Source organism: Sycon ciliatum, chromosome 11 (assembly GCF_964019385.1).
Source record: "Sycon ciliatum chromosome 11, ocSycCili1.1, whole genome shotgun sequence".
Lineage (NCBI taxonomy): Eukaryota > Metazoa > Porifera > Calcarea > Leucosolenida > Sycettidae > Sycon > Sycon ciliatum.
Window position 1 is genome coordinate 8,774,995 of NC_088653.1, and position 19,851 is coordinate 8,794,845.

General features: G+C 47.9%; 1 protein-coding gene across 1 annotated transcript in view; it reads left to right on the top strand.

Annotated features, from left to right (window-relative positions):
* Window positions 1-2,211: 2,211 nt before the first annotated feature.
* Window positions 2,212-19,851, top strand: part of LOC135827273 (uncharacterized) — a 67,743-nt gene continuing 50,103 nt past the window's right edge. Inside the window, exons 1-3 of the mRNA XM_065339804.1 lie at window positions 2,212-2,329; window positions 10,017-10,115; window positions 11,098-11,220. Coding sequence (XP_065195876.1) covers window positions 2,282-2,329; window positions 10,017-10,115; window positions 11,098-11,220 — 270 coding nt within the window. The 5' untranslated portion in view covers window positions 2,212-2,281. The remainder of the gene's footprint in view (window positions 2,330-10,016; window positions 10,116-11,097; window positions 11,221-19,851) is intronic.

The window sequence follows — 19,851 nt, forward strand, 5'->3', positions numbered from 1 at the left end:
GCTCCTGCTTACGGGAACCTATGAGAGCCCTCCTCATCTGCATCGAGGGCTGGTGGATGGTGTGCATGCTGCGGGGGACCCAGTGGATGGCGCGTGTGCCGCGTTATTGCCTGGTTCGGTGTCGGCTGTGGCGGGCGACCCAGCAGATGGCAATCGTGCAGCGTTGTCCCCTGGTCCAGTTATTTCCCTGATCACCACCTGGTCAAAACAATAAGACCAATGTTTTATTGCTTTTGTGTTTAATTGTTTATTTTGATATTATTTCCCCAATCACTTTAGTTTGATGATACGCATGTTGACTTGCCCGTACAAGTGGCTTTTCCTATGGAGCTGGCAGTGATTGTTTCAATGATGATGACGACATCAACACTGAAATCCAGAGGTGTATTGACCTACTTCATCCTGCTGTCTTGTGGACTGCGAGCAAAACTCTGATGCATGTGTTTACTGCGTCATAAACCGATTTTTTTTGCTATAATATGTAAATACTTAGCTTGCAAACTGCTGAATATGTAAATAATTTCGTTGTGTCACCTGTATATCATTCTGGTCGCTCTTTGCTATTCTTTGCTGCTGCACCGCTTGAGACCGACATGTAAATAGTTTGGTTGTCTTTTCACTTGTATTTAATTATGTCGGCCCAGAGTCATTGCTACTGTATTCTAATTGCTGCTACGCTTGAGTACATGACACAGCCAATGTACTTTTCATTTTTGTAGCACCGACTCTAAATTTGTATCAGGGACTGAGCGCCACATTACACAACTCAAAGTTTGACAGCCATGCCACAGACTCGCATGAAAATCAATTTGATTGTGTTTGTACAGTTGCTCGCACTGACCTTGCAAGTCCACCTAAATTTTACCTAAACATTTTTGCTTTTTTCAATGTACTCAGCTGAATGATGTTTTATTGCCACCAGGGAGTCGTACCCTCCCTGACTGCCACCAACTGGAGTCTAAAACGGACTCTGTATGCAGAAACCCAATATACTCTAGAATGACTGGGTTCGAGTACATGTACAATTTCCGTATGCAGCGGAAGATCGCTATATCTAACAAACGGACAACTGTACAGACTTGCCGATACTTTTATCGTCTTCAGCAGCCACAACTTAGTCCGGAACAGCTCTAAAAGATTTGTGAGCTCCTATACGTTACGAGTTTCTAGAAAATACCACCTTGGACCTTAGACTACTACGCACCTGTGATCTGTGTGTGTGTGTGTGTGTGCTTGTGTGTATAGTGTGTGTGTGTGTGTGCTTGTGTGCGTGCTATTGTGTATAGTGTGTGTGTGTGTGTGTGTGTGTGTGTGTGTGTGCGTGTGTGTGTGTGTGTGCGTGTGTGTGCGTGTGTGCGTGCTTGTGTGTATAGTGTGTGTGTGTGTGTGTGTGTGTGTGTGTGTGTGTGTGTGTGTGCGTGTGTGTGCGTGTGTGTGTGTGTGTGTGCGTGTGTGTATAGTGTGTGTGTGTGTATATAGTGTGAGGGTGTGTGTGTATAGTACGTGTGTGTGTGTGTGTTTGGCTGTTCGTGTGTGCGTGTGTGTGTGTGTGTGTGTGGCTGTTCGTGTGTGCGTGTGTGTGTGTGCGCGTGCGTGCTTGTGTGTACGATTTAGGATACCTGCCGGGCGTATGCAGTCAATGTATGGTGTACCTGAACCTCAACCTTTTTCCTCCCATTGAACAACATTCCGTGGCCGTGCTGCCACCCTTATTTCACATTTGCTCTGTAGTGCTCCTGCTCATTTTTTTAAATTTTCGTATTTTTCTGTTTGACGCGCATGAGCAGTGCTGAGGCCGAGACCCCTGGTCGGTTTAGCTGCTCTTGCCCCGCCTCCACTCCTTCGGCTGCCATCGCTATGCGCATCTGTGTGTGTTTGTGCCGGCGTTTGCACCATGATGGTTTGTGGTTATCTGGTAACAAAGTGTGTGTGTGTTTGTGTGTGTGTGTTTGTGTGTGTGCGTTATCCCATCACTAGTTGCTGTGTCTAACGTACCTGTTCTTTACCATTGCTCCTGCGACGAGCAGGTCTGAGATCTGGGATCTGAGGTGCCTGTGTGTTTGTGTGTTTTTGGATGTGTGTGTGTGTTTGTGTGCGTGTGTGTGTGTGTGTGTGTGTGCATGCATGCATGAGTGTGTGTGTGTGCGTGCAAGGGTGCGTGTGCATCAACATGTGTATGAATGTGGGTATGTGTGTACATGTCTTGTCTTTAATTTGCTGCTACTTCCAGGATGGTGACACACCATTACATTATGCAACATATGATGGTCATGTTTCCACAATGGAATATCTTCTCACTTCTGGACATTCGTTGGAACCAAGGAATAATGTAAGTCAGATTACCCCTGATGCATGCTCGTTTTTATGAGCAGGAAGAAGAATTACGCAGTTGAATACTTTTTTGCGAGTAAACTTCCGTGCCTTCTCTTCATGTTGTGACGTACCTTCTCCCATACATTCCTTCCGCATGAACAAGGTAATATAGCGGCATGAGCAAATGAGAGCAAGAACAATTAATTATGTATAGGCATGATGTATATTGGTCACGTATTAATCATCGTTGTTTTTAGCTATTCTGCTTTGACCTAGTTTTATCACTACATTGCTGTACATAATATATTGTGAAAAAGGAGAAGGACAAAATGTTCCGAGTTATGACTAACTGTCCACCAACGTAACCAGACCTTATACAGTCAATGAGTGCGACCATATTTTAAATTTATTTACAATGAACACAGCTCACAGGCAAAGACAAAAAATTGCATAGTGGGAGCATAGCGATGGTAAGGCTTTTTGCCCTCAGCCAACCTGAGGTCTCGACGTTATGGGGACATAAAACACACCAAAAAGAAAGAAAAAAGAAACAATTGAAAGGAGCGGCAGGTACATGATACGAAATGTTAGGAGGAGAGACAGGACATTTCAAGGAGGAAAAGATCACACAGCCAGTGTTAGGTGGAGAATGAGAGAATAGAAGAACAGTTGTTATTGGGAGGAGTATTTGGAGCGTAATTTAAAAGTCATGGGGTGAGGCAGATGTGATGCTGATACTCAGAGATGGTCATGTACCCACGACCAGTCGTTGGTCTTCAAACAATGGTTGGCTGCAACCTTTTAATGTTGCAAGTTCTTGGTGCAGAATGGACCAGAGAAGACTCCGGCGGGCAGCTGGTTCCAGACGGGGACAACTGTGTGAGGGTAGGCTTGGCACAGGTTGTTTCGGGAATGGACTGGAAGTTCATTTGCCAGTTGGTGTGCATGGGCATTACATCTCTAAATCGTACTACGGGTGGAGTGGACTGTTTGGTGTTGGGGTTGGTGGGGTGGCAGCATCCTCTGTAGAAGGGGATGTGCATCTGGACAATCCATCTTGTACAGGAGGCAAAGTGCTGCAACTATCCGACGAAGAGCAACACTCGGTTGCCAAAACATTAGGGCGATGGTTTGGATGGCCCGGGCTTCCACACGGTCGAGTCTTGCAAGATGGGATGGGGCTGCTAACATCCAGACGATGGGGCAGTACTCCATCACTGGGCGCACAAAGGCATTGTAGGCTTGGATGCGACCGGGCACGTCTAAAAGGTGGAAAGCCTAACACAAAGCGCCAAGTCGCTGTGTTGCCCGGAGGGCTACGATACGAAAGTGGCGCCGGAAGGTAAGCTGACCATCAAAACCGACGCCTGAGCTCCTCTTGTTCCCTCAGGTTAGATCCGTTGAAATCAATCTGTGGCATGTTCCATTGGGTGCGGTGGAAGCTAACAGTCACTGCTTGGGATTTGGCTGGTTCAAATTTCCATCTTCCATTCTTGACTTGAGAGGGAGATGTTGTTGACTGCTAGCTGGAGGGATTGGGTGGTGGAGGTGATGTTGGCATGCAGTGTAGTGTCGTCTGCGAATGAGGCTAGGTCAGCACCGGCTGGTACGTGGTCCTCGCAGTCGTTCACGTATATGAAAAAGAGAGTCGGACCCAGAATACTGCCCTGGGGGACTCCAGTCTGAATTGGGAGCCTTGAGAATGTCTGGCCACAAATGACGACTTGAAGGTAGCGTTCAATGAGGTAGCTGCTGAGCCACTGGTGCAGTTGCCCACGTAGGCCGTATACGTTGTACTTGTGTAGCACACCGGGGTGTGATGCGCGATCAAACGCGCCGGCTATGTCAATGGTGAGTATGCGTGCTGCGCCTTTCTCCCCGGCTGTATGCAGCCACTGGTTGTGGAGGCTGGAGAGGAGGTGAATTGGCGCAGCTGAATTGGCGCAGCTACTACCGCCGCCATGGCAGAGATACCAGATTCGCTGATTCGTTCTGCCGGCAGGTGGCAGAGCGATGTGTGTTTACTCTAGATGCGAATTCCAATGGAGACCAAGTCCAATATCTCGGCTCAGCTTGCCTCACTGAGTGACCTTATCTAATTCTTTTCACGGACAGTTTATGTTCCATCCCTGAAGTCCTAGCATAGGAATGCCACTGCTCGATAATTTCTTAATGCTGGGGGGTTGTTCGGGGATAGTGTTGCTGCTTTGTGGAGCTCTATCGCTCCTAATTGGTCACTTGCTTCGCTAGTTGCGGCTCTTCACGAGCCAGTTGTTGCCACTTGCATTGGCGTTGCCTTGCAACCCCATTGTGGCACAATGTGGGTTTATTGCGGCTGCTCGCGAGCCAGTTGCTGCCAGTGGCCTGGCATTGCTTTCCAGCTCTTCGAGCTTTTGCATTACACGACCAGTTACTCGAAGCAGCACACGATCTCCAAAACAATTCCTTGTTGCCTTGGGCTGAGTATGAGTGTGTGAGGGATATGGTGCTAATGTTGCAGTAATGTAGTTAGTGTGTGTTAGCTCCACGTAGATTATTTGTATATCGGAGGGGAAAAACAGAAATGGAGGAAAACAAAACTCCATTCTATGTGTACTGAGCCATGTTGTACACAGAATAGCTGCACTACTGAACTATCTCTTATCCAAAACGACAAAAAGTCTCCACAGTACAGTTGGCAGACTGGGCTGGAGCGATGGGGCAACATGCTTCATGGATGGCTAATTCTGTACTTTGACATAAGTCCAGTAGAATTCCTCCACATCACGGGCCAGGAAAATCGCGGAGTCCTTGACACCCTGGAATCTCTGCTCGCTTGGTGAACAGGCCCTACCGTACGGCTTGGAAATAAAGAATTTTCATCGCTCGCACCATCACACTTTCTACTGTAGTATCATCGCCGGGCAAGATCATCGAGAAGCTGATAATCTTGGATTTGATACTGGCTAGAGAATGTTCACCAGAACAGACATCGATGAACTCATCTGGGTGTTTTTCTTTTCTTTTCTTGTCAACTGTTGTGTATAGTGTTTGTTGCCGTATTGTCCCTCTCTGTGTTGCCTCTCTCTCATCTATTATACGCATGCTCATTGTAAATAAATCAGTCTTTGTCTTGACCCACAATGGAGTCCTGCGTGGCACCAAGCGAACACAACATGGTGGCAGCTGAGGTTCCTACACCTGTAGAATTAGAAAAGAACCCTCCACGTCTAGCCAGCAGTTTGAGCATCCCCAGCTCCGGGACAGTTTCGTCATCGTCGTCATCGTCATATGTTGTCGTCGTCAGTCTGAAACGTTTGGTAACACTAAATGTGGGTCCAGTCATGCCCGGCATGCACTACGCTATACTTGTTTCGTTCAACTCGTGAACTCTATTCTTCATCAACAGTCACGCCACTGCTCCTTGTCTCTCCTGACCGTCGTCCCTGTCCAGCCAGTTTGTTGTCCCGCATGCTCTATCTCTCGGCAGCTCCAATAAGCCTGCTGTTGAGCACTGATCGCCATGTCCCCATGCCGTGTTCAACCGATCCTTATGGGAGAGATAGAGGTGTCACGGTATGGACGTGCCTCGGCCTCGAGCATTCCGGATCGACTCTGACTGGAAGGAACTGTCAGGCGCATGGTTAGCTGTAGCTTATTCTCTCTTTGTGTTTCATTTGTTTTGTTTTGACCTGTTCACTTGCGGTATATGTACATTATCAAGTGTACATCACTAAACACCAGACATGCAGACATTCTCACGCAGTCACATCTTGTTCTCGCTGTCCAATCAGACGTTGTACCACTCTGCGATGGCCTTGTCACACGTGAGAGTCCTGGACGCGTGTGCTTCTTTATTCACTCTCGATCCTCTCATTTTTGCCTCGAAATTCTTCATGAATTTTTTCAAACAAAAGAATACTCTCTTATGTAGCTGTGCAAATGCTAGGCATGCTCTGCTACTTACGGTATGTTGTGTAGGCCCTAGCTCAACTCTCAATCTCGTTGATTTGCACTACTTAAAGGGGAAGTTAAGGTAAAAATCAAAATGTTACCAGTTGTAGTCTTCGGAGTGCTGAGTCGAATGGTTGTGGTCCGAGGAAGCTGAGACGCTCCCTTCCTACTTTAATCCCAATCGAACTCGCGCACTTCCACCGAAACTGGGTGACTGCACCCTACGAGATGGGGATTTGTATGCAAAATGGCACTAAAAGCGCCATTTCGTTCTTATAAAAGCACGGATGACCGCGATTGGCCAATATGTTGTAGTCTTTTGGACGCTGAGTCGACTGGTTTTGGTCCGAAAAGGCTGCGATGCAGCGTTCCTCCCTTATTCCCAATCGAACATGGTTGAAGAAGCGGTCACATGCTCCTGCGTACACCAGTCACCTGGTCACCGTGCCTGCAGGGTACAACTTACTAGCTTGGTTGACCTTTTTGGGTGCAGTCCTGTAACTCGAGTTGAACTCGAGTTGAACCTTGGTGTGAAAGGTGTCGCCTGCTAGTATTTTCCTTGTTCTTTTTTCTTCCCGGGAAAAGGACATAATATTGTATACATACGTTCGTTCTCTCTACCCCCCCCCCCCCTTCTTCCCCGGAAAGGGAGAAGTTGTGTATAGTGTTTGTCGCCGTAATGTCTCTCTCCGTATTGTCTCTCTCTCATCTATTACACGCATGCTCATTGTTGATAATTAGTCTTTGTCTTGTCCCACAAGGGACTCCTGCGGGGCACCAGGCCAGCACAACATGAACTATTTGAAAAGATACGCGCGTGGTGACGCGAAGCATAGAAATAACCTGGCGTGGCTTAATAAACATGAAATAGGACTCAGAGGACAGAACGTAACACAGTTTTGTAAAGCAAACAACTACTAGATATAGGAACCTATAGGATGCGTCACTCACCTTCATTAGTGAAAGTGGACTGTGAGCAACACAGACTCACGCAGAATCATAATTATCAGGAAAATATTTAATTGTTTCCGTCATAAAATACCCATCATCAGAAATGATAATAGCAACAAGGACATCAAGAATGAATTTGGGCATGATCACCACTGGGAAAGGTTTGATAATGAACAGTGCTGTGGGGAGATAATAATTATTCATACATCCATGAACTATGGAGAGAGAGAAAAGAGGTTGAGGAAACATCATAAACAAACACAAAACTGGTACAGCAAACGCATGATACGTGACAACTGTAAAACATTCCACATGCACCAAGCAGAACATGTGCGTGTATTATGTACATCTATGAACTCGGATGGAGAGCCAAGGATTATTTATGCAAAAGCAAAAAGGGCCAATACACTACGAGTTACACTTTAATGTCCACTAGCACCACCAGTTACTAAACAATCAGCTCATGCGATAACATTGCACGACACTGACCGACGGCACTGACGTTCTACAACTAACTGGCTAGTGATGTTATTGCATAAGCTGATTGTTTAGTAACTGATGGTGTTAGTGGCCATTATAGGGTAACTTGTAGTTTCTTGGTCTTTTTTACCTTTTATAAAATAATATGTACATGTGCACATAATTGCGGGTGCTGGTAACAGCAGTTTATGGAAGTAGGAAAAGAATTCACTATCCGGGAGAAGCAAGTAATGGGCCAGTAATTTGTACCAGGAATGCATTTACAGGAGGTTCAATCCTGCGTTGTCGTTTATTCTCGGGCCCATGTCCCGAATTTTTATCGCTTTGCGTATCCTCTTCCTGGCCCGAAGCGACTCGATTGCAAGGACGTGAACCTTCATAAAATATAAGTTTCCGTGCATGGCACGGTAAGTGGAGTTAGCAACACACCAACATCCTTGCCATAAGCAACACTTGTACATGCATAACATGCATTCACTCCGAATTCCCGCGTCTCCGCACGGGACTGTGCGGAGCATGCGCATTACTCCAATTCGCCATGCTGTTGTTTCTTGCTCTTCGCTTTGCTGTGCTGACGGTCAAATTGTTTGACTATCGCGGCCAGTTTCTGATCAATATCAGATCAACCATGTCTCTGTCAGTGAGCGATGTCCAGCCCAAACGCTCTTTGCTTTGCTGCGCTGACGGTCAAATTGTTTGACAATCGCGGCCAGTTTCTGATCAATATCCGATCAACCATGTCTCTGTCAGTGAGCGATGTCCAGCCAAAACGCTCTTTGCTTTGCTGCGCTGACGGTCAAATTGTTTGACAATCGCGGCCAGTTTCTGATCAATATCCGATCAACCATGTCTCAGTCAGTGAGCGATGTCCAGCCATAACGCTCTTTGCGTTGCTGCGTTGACGGTCAAATTGTTTGACGATCGCGGCCAGTTTATGATCAATATCCGATCAACCATGTGTCTGTCAGTGAGCGATGTCCAGCCAAAATGCGCCCTGCTGAGCTGCGAAACGCACTGGCATCCCGCAATTATTTAGACCCGACAGGAACAAAACCTACTCCGCGGACTCGCCTGCTCGAGTTGAAGTTGGCTCCAGACTACTGTACGCGAGGACTTGGCGGAGCAGAAGCTAGCCGAGGCAACTGCAGCCCCATCCCTGGGAGACTTTTGTCGGGAGGAGGTTCGCGCTGCAGCTCCAGCCGTGCTGACAACCCACACGCCGGCGCCTCCGATCCAAGCTCCGCGCAACGTTCGTGCGGCGCGGGAGCTCTCCCACGCCCAGGTAAGAAAACCTTTTTATGCTACGGTGCCGAAACCCGTTCATGATAAGGTAGTGACGGGCCAGTCGTTGACTTTGATTTGGTTCCTTATTGCCAAGTGACTAGTCAGTCCCTAGGGGACACTAGCCGCAGCGTTTTACAATGTGACCACTACAGCTCCTACGGCCCAGTGGTTCTGGCACCTGTAAGCGGGCACTCCAGTCCAGGAGAGTCGAGGGCATTGGCGCCTTGCTCGACGCTTGGACCACGTATCATGCGACTTACGCAGCAGCACACCCCTCCCGGGCCACGGAGCTGTGTGGTTGGTCAAGCTGAGTCACCAAACGGCAGTACCTCGCGGCTTTGGTGAAGCCAGAAGGGCTCCCGAAGGGATTATATCATATCGGGGGGGGGGGGGGTAATTATGGTCCTTGGCATTTTGTTGAGGTTCTACCTTAAGAAACTTTTTCAAGGGCGTAGGACGGTCGATATACACCCCAAAGGGAACCTACCTCCGTGATTGTGAGCAAAATGAAAGGACAGATCGGCTTGCACACATACTTTGGTATTCTCAGACATGGTCTCTTATGACGCATGATATTTCCTGATTACTAGCAGTAGTACTCTGTTCAGAACCTGAACAAACTGTTAGGTCCCCATCTTCTGTACACTGTTTCTTAGTAAATCCTTTCTCTTGCAGGTCTTCACCCAGTACACAAAGCTTGACGAGTTCCTGTATAGCAGCTGCTTGTGCACCTGCATTGGTCATAGGCACTCAGGCCTTTTATCTACATTGTAGCTCTCTCACTTGCTCACTCTAATTCTCTCTCTCTCTCTCTCTCTCCCCCTTTCTCTCTCTCTCTATCTCTCTCCCTCTCTCTCTCCCTCCCTCTCTCCCTCCCTTTCTCTCTCTCTTCCTCTCTCTCTCTCTCTTTCTCTCTCTCTCTCTCTCTCTTTTTCTCTTTCTCTTTCTCTCTCTCTTGCCGTGATCAATCATGTGGTCGTTTGTCTCGGCGTCCCTCCCCTTGTTGTTTTCCCAATACAAATTATCTTCAATATTCTCACCTCTCCCTACTCCAGGATCAAGACACTCCATTGCACAGAGCCTGTGAATGCGGCACGCCGGAGGTAATAGAATATCTGCTTCAAAAGGGTTCAGATCTTTTTGCCTTGAGAAAGGTAAGTCACAATTTTAGTTAAATTGGCAGCGTGGAGATAATAATCGTAATATGCCGATGAATAGAACCAAGTGCGCATTCATATCACAAACATTGCAACCAAAGAAGTTTTAACTCCAGAACTTTTTCTTGTCAAAATTATGAGTGAAGTGTCGTGACTAAATGAAAATGGGAAACAACCTAAGGTTTTATATATTGAGAAAAGAGAAAATGAATGTGTCAATACGTCAATAGGAATTATTGGATAAGAATGAAAATGCTTGCGATGTGTGACATAGATACATGGTGAGTATTGTGCAAAGTTAGGAAGGCAGTTGTATGTGAGACAATGTGTTGATAACAGTGATTCGATTTTAACCTTGGGTGGTGAACCAATAATATTCATGTAAAAGAGGAAGAAACAACACATTACGAGTTTTGACAACGATCCACCAACGCAACGAGATAATACATAGCCGGATAGTGCGACAACAAGGCACACACCTGTCAGGGGTACTGAGACGAAGTGCGAAGTGAAAAACACCAACCTTCTCATATCACTTGGAAGGCTCACGTGCGGAAAGGTCCAATGAGGGGAAGAAGACGCAATGAAGATGTGCACGAGGTGTGTCCCTCGGGAACAAAGATAACAGGATAATAAGGAGATTGGTAAGACCATTGGACAAACCGGTCTACCTACAACACAACAACGCGAATCAACCAATGACGAATTACAATATTTCCCCTGACCAATACCATACTTGAAGTATGCATTTACAAAATTGTACTTGTACAATTTTCTGATCCCAAGACATGGTTTGGCTCTGCTATTATAATGTGTTGATGGGAGTTGTGATAATTCTCAAAATAGGCATTAGAAAAGTCATTTGTTTCTTGAATCTGCAAAGTATTCAACTGCTGTTCTGGTTTACAGAGCTATCTACAATGTTTACTAAGAGGTCTGTTTTACTTTCTTGTTGATTGACCATTGTTCATTCTACCAGAACAACATGACATGCCTGGACTCAGCAGTAGCAAGTGATGACAGCGATTACGCTCAGCCTACGGCTAGACTAAGGGCAATTATCCGCTATCTTGAGAGCCAGTACCCAGAGGAGGAGGAGAAGGTAAGCGCAACTTAGAAGAAAAGAAAATACATCAAAATGAATTTCCCATTCGAAATCTTGCGTAACCAATGAGGTAACAATATCACTGCATTCCCTCCAGACACTTACACATCGTCTCCCTGCTGCAAACACCGCTTTTGATTCACCAAATATTCAGGCATGGCTCAGTATCAGGTTACTGGTTCAAATTAATGATGGGTTATGCCCAAACATTTAGTGACCCAGATGTGGCGTTCGCAGCAGAAACGTCCCTGTGTGGGTGTTTGGAATGAGTGCAATCATGTATGAATGGCTGCAATGTAGTTTACTAAGACTGCGGAAAGGATGCAATAGTTGCAAATATTAATAGCAATGAGTACACTCAAACGTCTCTTATCCGGACGCCTCAGATACTGGCATGCCTCTCTACCCGGCACCATTAGCTTGAGTTCCTATGGCAAAATTGCTTCCAATTTGGGGGTTTGAATTATTTTTCGTGTACACTAGTGTCAATTTATCACAGCCCACCTGTGGAATCCACACATTTTCATCAATGCACTATTTTCTTTATCCTGAATACGCGGAAAATGTGCCAAAAAAACTTCTTCAAAAACTGGTATAATACATGAGCCCGGATCAGCAAACACGCTTGTGTTTGATATCAAATTGATCAAAAAGTGAAGTCGAGCGAAAGAAATGTCGCGGACCTAACAACTAAGCCATCACCTTTCTGTCTTTCTTGTCACTAATCTTTCTTCCCCCTGACAAGCCCGTGTTTGTTTGTTTGTCAGTGACTAGCTAGCTAGGGAAGCCCCAGGCAAGTGAGGAGACACGACTGTGAAACCCCACATACCTGCGCTTGGCGGGCGAATAAGTACGACCGCAGGACGCGAGCATCGCACGCGCATCGGTCGTCGTTGACGCCAATCATGACACGACATTTTTTGATGATGACTGGGAGTCAAGTGAAAGCTGGGAGGCTCCGGAAGACGACTCTTTCCTGCCGCAAAGCGACTCAGCGAGGCTGCAGATTTTGTGTTGAAGAAAGCAGCGCTGATGAGAATGACAACGAAGTGGATATTGTTGAGCGAAGAATGACTCCTTCACTAGTAAGTTTGTCACATATCGACAGTCATGATGCAGAGCAAATGTGTCTCGATTCACCACTGTAAGAGCAACGAGTACTAGCGGAAGACGAGATCTGCTTCATTGGCTTGGACGCTGAGCAACTTGTTACTTGAAACATTAATTTGGTCCATGCAGCAGCTCCCAAAACAATTCAAAAATATGTTCCTGTTTGGTCAGGTAACAATGTCTCAATGACTATGATTGTATCTGCACCTAATACTAGTATGTAGCTTATGATCCTGCGTGCTAAGTAGTCACAGCCACTAGGATTGCACTCCGTGTGTGCAGATATGTTTTCATGGAAGTGAAGGGCTTGGAGAGCATCAGTACAGAGCCTGGTGTGGATGCAATATCAGCCCCTGGAACTCTCTTGGTCATATGCAATATCAGCCCCTGGAACTTTCTTGGTGATATGCAATATCAGCCTCTGGAACTCTCTTGGTCATATGCAATATCAGCCCCTGGAACTCTCTTGGTCATATGCAATATCAGCCCCTGGAACTCTCTTGGTCATATGCAATATCAGCCCCTGGAGCTCTCTTGGTCATATGCAATATCAGCCCCTGGAGCTCTCTTGGCCATATGCAATATCAGCCCCTGGAACTCTCTTGGTCATATGCAATATCATCCCCTGCAACTCTCTTGGTCATATGCAATATCAGCCTCTGGAACTCTCTTGGTCATATGCAATATCAGCCCCTGGAACTCTCTTGGTCATATGCAATATCAGCCCCTGGAACTCTCTTGGTCATATGCAATATCAGCCCCTGGAACTCTCTTGGTCATATGCAATGTCAGCCCCTGGAACTCTCTTGGTCATATGCAATATCAGCCTCTGGAACTCTCTTGGTCATATGCAATATCAGCCCCTGGAACTCTCTTGGTCATATGCAATATCAGCCCCTGGAACTCTCTTGGTCGTATGCAATATCAGCCTCTGGAACTCTCTTGGTCATATGCCCTTAGATACGCTATAGTCAGTGAAGCCAATTAATTACTTGGACAAGCAAGTGTCTGAGTACACCCCCAAGGACTATAAAATTCCTCCTTCTCATCCAGTTGAGTGATGGCATGGCCTAACAGGATCAGACACATACCAACTCTCATACTTGTATCTTACACAGAAATACCACTTCCAACATTTGTACAGAGGTGTGGTGTACCGCAATATTTGCCCACTTACAGTGCTGTGATTGATCTAAAATTTCTTAAGACTGGATATCAGTAGTTGTGGATCAATTTGGAGCACTTAATATTTTTTGGAAATTTAACACATGTGATGGTGTTGCAAACCACCAGTTCTCAAATGGGAAAGGCCTTCGCGCTTATGGCATTGTATTCGTTGCAATGTTGTATTTCGACTCCGCCGTACCGCTGATGTTGCTGCATGGCATACGCTATATGCGCTGTGTGCGTTTTGCTGTATACGCTGTTATGTCCCAATTTATATGCGTATGTTTTTGCATGTACGCTGTTTTTGCATGCTATAAATAGCTGGTGTTATTAGTGTTCATTGTTAATTATTCGATGAAGTGAAATATCCTGTGTAAAGGAAAAGAGTTGTCCTCGTGCCGTGTGGTCGTACGAGCCTGACAATTTAGAGAATCTTAGAGGGTTCACAACATTTGGCGACCACGCCAGGATATGAAGCGAGCATGGCACAGGAACTATGGAACAATTTGGAAGCCAGCTTTATCGACAATGGAGAGCGGTTAGAGTTAGAAGGCGAGTTTTTGAAGGTACATGTGGAGCAGAGGCTCCAACAGCATGAGGAGCGTGAGGAGCGCAGTGCCAGACGGCGAGAGGAGGCGCTCCGCACCGAGTTTGACAAAACACTTAAGGGGATTAACGAGCGCATCGCCAATGCGTATGAGGGTGATTGTAAAGCGGCGAAGGGAGGTACAGAGGAAGCTCCCAGTCACAGCGGTGGGCGTCAACCGTTGATGAAAATCCCCTCATATGATGGAACGCAGCCATTGGAGCGTTATCTTGACCTGTTCGAGGACATCTGTTCCAAGAACGAGTTCGAAGAAAGCGAATGGCTGCTGCGACTGCGCATCGCGCTAGCGGGTAGCAAAGCGGAGAGGATATGTATTGGATGCAATAATTACGAGGAAGCAAAGCGAGAGTTGCTTGCCTCGCTCGGAAAGACTCCGGATAAAGCGTGGAAGACATTGCTGACAGGCAAGCAGTGATCAGATGAGTCGTTTCACCAATACGTTGTCCGTGTTTGCCGAGAGGTAGAGGTTTGGGCCACACTCGCTATGACAGAAGATGGCGAGGTGGACACCAAGTATAGCGCTGAAATAGGTAAAATGTCCCCGGTGCTGCAAGCAATGGCAAAGCAGGTAATCTTGGAGCAATGCGGACGTGAGATGAAGACATACCTGGTCAAACGGCAGTGCTACGGGATGTCTCTGCGCCAGGACCTGACCGGAAACGGCTGCAAAGTTTCAAAGTGTCTGTCTTCCGGCACCTCAGTGCCCAGCAATGGCACTGGGCCACTGACACTTTGTAAGACGTATGCACATCTGCCCACACACTGCTGCATATTGCCATACGCCTCGTGCCCTGCTTACTCTTTTCTCTGGATCTGAGTGTGCACCCCTTACGCATTATATAATTATACTTTATTTAGTTCTTGCCCCCAACCCTCCCCGCTCGCTCTCTCTCTCTCTCTCTCTCTCTCTCTCTCTCTGTCTCTCTTTCCCTCTCTCTCTCTCTCTCTCTCTCTATCTATCTATCTATCTCTCTCTGTCTCTCTGTCTCTCTCTCTCTGTCTATGTCTCTCTCTCTCTCCCTCTCTTTCTCTCTCTGCTAATGGCGCGCCTGGTTGTGATGAAGCAGAGACCCAAGGTCGGCAGAGCATCCTAGACCACGCCACCACTCCCCTTATTCATGGCTCACACATGACGGGTTTACGTGGCTCTAGTAAAAAAGAAGAAAAATAAGGTACAAGAGCACGGCGCGTCTTACCAGGTCGCGCACGGACGACAGGGTGATACTGCAAGGAAGCCAGTAGAACGATCCGTGCCAAGGCCCACGGCGTCGGCACAGTGCATGGCGATATCGGTCGCACATGCAGAGAAGCAGCTAAAGTCGCTGCCACAGGAAGGGAGAAAGGTTTTTCTGCAGCGAGAGAGACTCTGCTGGAACTGCCATAAGTATGGCCATATGGCCAGAGAATGTCGTTCAGGCTAGAGATGCACGAAATGCCAGAGGAAACACCACCTGCTAAAACATTATGTGTTGGATAGAGCAGGTTACAGCCGGGAGAAACCGACTGATATAGTAACGGAGAAGAATGTTGGATCGTGCTGTCTACAGTCGCGAAGTGTGCGGCTGATAAACCGGAGTGGCACGAGTTGATGGAAGAACTCGAAACGCGAAGGTTCGTGTGTTCCTGGACTTGGGTGCTGAGGCGTCATTCGTGACTGCAGCTTTGGTGTCAGCAATCGATGCAGAAGATGTTGGGGTTGAAAAAGTAGAGAAGAAGCCGTTCGGCGCGGAACCAACCCAACAGGCCATGGATAAGTACGCCATCACGATCCAGGGTAGCTCCGCTAGCATTCGGGTACGCGCGTTCGTGAAACCAACGCTAGAGCTGGACCTGAAGTGTGCAAGTCCGCAGACCATTGCGCAGTGGCACAGTTGAGGAGTAGAGCTGAGTGACAAGCCTCAACAAGGGACATCAGACGAAATACAACTGCTGATTGGTGCAGACTATATCAACGCGGTACTGCACAGCAAGAAGGAAGTTAATGGTGAGACGGTGTGGAACACAGAGTAGGTAGTGTATTATCTGGTCCAGCGTCTGCACAAAGTCGAAACAGTCATGTGTCACAGCCCACATCCACAAACTATGGCAGTTGGATGAACCTCCAGAACAACATCAGAACCTGCCATCTTTCCCGCTATGTCACCAGGGCAGCGGGTACCAAGTGGGTCTCTTGTGGCGAAATGAGTGTCGCCCAACGGATAACTATGCTCAAGCTAGAGTCATCGCAAAGCGGCTTCTTGAAAAGCTGAAGAGGAATGGCAATCGTGCGCTCTATGATGATGTGCTGATCAGGGAGTACCACCAGCTTGGAGCAATTGAGCTGGAGCCATGTGAGAGCGATGCCGGGTACTATGTACCGCATCATGGTGTATTCCACGAAGTTAAGAGTGGTGTTCAATGCCTCGGCGACGGCTCCAGATGGCAAGTCGTTGAACGACATGGTTCACCCTGGACCGTCGCTATTGTCGAGTCTCGCCGGTATGCTATTAAGGTTCCGTGAATATAAGAGCGCGCCGCAAGCGGACATCCGCAAGGCTTTCTTCATGGTCGCGGTTAATCCCGAAGACCGTCCGTACCTGCGTTTATTGTGGCCCGGTCGAAGCGACAGCGATGAACTTTTAACCTGGAGGCTAACGAAACTGCCATTTGGCATAAACTGCTCGCCATACATGCTTACTGCGGTGATTCAGCATCACTTGAAGGAGCTACGGGCGCTGTCTGCACCCAAAGAGCGAGATCGTATTGATCTCTTGCTCACGAGTTTCTAGGTTGATGATTTGGTCTCTAGTGTCTCATATGCCTCGGAAGCCAAGGAGATGCAAGAGTTCAGCGTGTGTGTGCTTACATATGCTGGCATGGAGTTACGCAAGTGGCGAGGCAACGAAATCCCGTGCGATCCAGAGGCCGGAGATAAAGTCCTCGGTCTGAAATGGAAAACCAGTGATGACTTGCTCAGCATAGCAGCGCTAGGCGAGTCCGATAGGCCGTCTGTTTGGACCCGGCGATCCCTCCTCAAGTGTGTTGCATCAGTGTTTGATCCGCTAGGTCTAGCAGCACCGGCAGTTGTGCCGGGACAGATACTGCTACAGCAAGCCTGGAAGGTCGGAGGCGACTGGGATGATAAGTTGTCTGATGGCATCGCAGCCGCATGTGCGCAATGGTGGGGAGAGTTGGCCGAAGTGGTGAGCATTGACATACCACGTTGGATTTGCTGCAATCTTGACACGCCGATTGCGCTTCATGCCTTCGCGGATGTCAGTGAGAAAGCGTTAGGATGTTGTTTGTATGCAGTCGTCAATGGACAGTCGCACTTGGTATTTGCCAAGGCCAAAGTGCCACCCGTGCCTCCGCCTACGTTAGCCCGCCTTGAGTTACAAGCAGTATGTTTAGCGGCTTACTACGCTGAGTTTGTGATGAAGGAGCTGCGTGTGACCGTCACGCAAGTCTATGGCTGGACTGACAGTCTCACTACCGTTCATTGGATCAGTAATCCATCGTACAAATGGAAAACATTTGTGGCTAACCGCATCAGTCAAGTCCAAGAGATATTGAAGAAGGTCGGCATTGTGTGGAACCATTGCCCGGGCCTTCACAACCCAGCAGATTTACCGTCGCATGGGAGTAGTGCACAGCAGATCCGTAGTCCGTTCTGGAGGGGCGGACCAACCTGGATCACGAAGCCCAATGACTGGCCCACCGCATCCTCAACCGCAGCTACAGATGAGTCCAGTGTAGAAGTACGAGTGTCAGCCACCACCTGTAGTCAATAATCTGATAAGGAATGGTGGCTCCGATTCAGTAAATGGTCGAGGGCACAGGGCATGGTGACTCGGATGTTGCAGTGGAAGCACACTGAGCCTCGTGCTGAACTCTATTTTGCAGCAGACAACGTATTGTACCGCATCGTTCAAGCAAGGTCAACCAGTGAAGCCTGGGTCGAAGGTATATCAGCTTGCACCGTTGCTGGATGAGCATGGAGTGCTCAGAGCCGGGGGACGACTTCAGCACAGCGAGTTGGCGTATGGAGCCAAGCACCCAGTCCTGTTAGGCAAACATCATCTGACCGAGTTGCTGTTGGAGAAAATGCATGTTGAAAGGATGCACGAAGGTGTAGAAGGAGTCTTGTCGTTCATCCGTCAGAAATTCTGGATGATCGGTGGTCGACGAGCGCTACGCAACATTACTCAGCGATGTGTTACACGCCGCCGCTACAAGGCTAAGGCTGCCTCAAAAGTCTGCCCGCCGCTGCCAGAAGACCGAGTTGTTCACGAGAGGCCGTTCGCAACTACCAGCATCGACTATCCTGGTCCGTTGTACGTGCGCCGTGGTGAGTCACCTCCGAAGGTATGGATGGCATTGTTTGTGTGTGCCACCACCAGAGCAGTTCACTTGGAGGTGGTCGATAGTTTAAGTGCTGAGTCATTCTTGATAGCATTTCGGAAGTTTGCCGCGAGACGTAGTTTGCCGTCTCGGATCAGGTCTGACAACGCTACAACGTTCAAGGCGGCATCTGACAAACTGAGTGTGCCATGGATGTTCAATCCTCCAGCTGCACCATGACATGGAGGCTTCTATGAGCGAATGGTTGGTACAGTGAAGAGTGCCTTGAAGAAGATAATGGGAACAGCGTTTCTGAAGGTCCAGGAGCTTGAGACCCTCTTGTATGAGGTTGAAGCAGTGGTGAATAGTCGTCCGCTAACTTATGTGTCTGATAGCCTGGATGAGCCACAGTAACCCCTGCAATGATGATGGGTAACATCTGGATGTCGTCCGAGAAGCCAGCAGGTACCCTGGACGCTACGCAGATGTCATCGAGATTGCGTTACCTCAGTCGGACACTGAAGCATGTCAAGAATCGTTGGGAGGTGGAGTACCTAAGTCAACTGAACAAGCACCAACTGACCATGTCGCGCCCTTTAGCTGTGGGTGATGTTGTCTTTGTTCTTGATGATACCAAGCGCAAGCAGTTCTGGCATTTGGGACGGATCATCGAGTTATTCCCTGGTCGAAATGGTAAGTGTCGTGTTGCCAAGGTTAAGTTGAGTACCAGTACCCTGTTGAGGCCGATCCAAAAGTTAGTGCCATTAGAAGTATTGTCACAGGACGTGGCTCCTGGGCTTGCCGATGCCGCTCAACCTGCTATCGTCCCTCAGCAGCCAGCGTATGAACCGTCAGCACCGTTACCACCACCACGGCAGCAGGAGATGACGCGTTCTGGGCGTGTAGTCAGAGCCCCGGATCGTTTTTGACTTGTGTGCATTTTTGTACGGCGGTGAGAAGCCCTTTGGTAGGGAGAATGTTCAGAACCACCAGTTCTCAAGTGGGAAAGGCCTTCGCGCTTATGGCATTGTATTCGTTGCAATGCTGTATTTCGACTCCGCCGTACCGCTGATGTTGCTGCATGGCATACGCTATATGGGCTGTGTGCGTTTTGCTGTATACGCTGTTATATCCCATTTTATATGCGTATATTTTGCATGTACGCTGTTTTGCATGCTATACATAGCTGGTGTTATTAGTGTTCATGGTTAATTATTCGATGAAGTGAAATATACTGTGTAAAGGAAAAGAGTTGTCCTCGTGCCGTGTGGTCGTACGATCCTGACAATTTAGAGAATCTTAGAGGGTTCACAACCGATGGTTTTTGCTGATCCAGGCTCACATGGTAGACGAGCTGTCCTGAGATACGGGAAAATCCGAGATATGGGCAGTGCACAGTCCCAAGGAGCCCGGATAAGAGACGT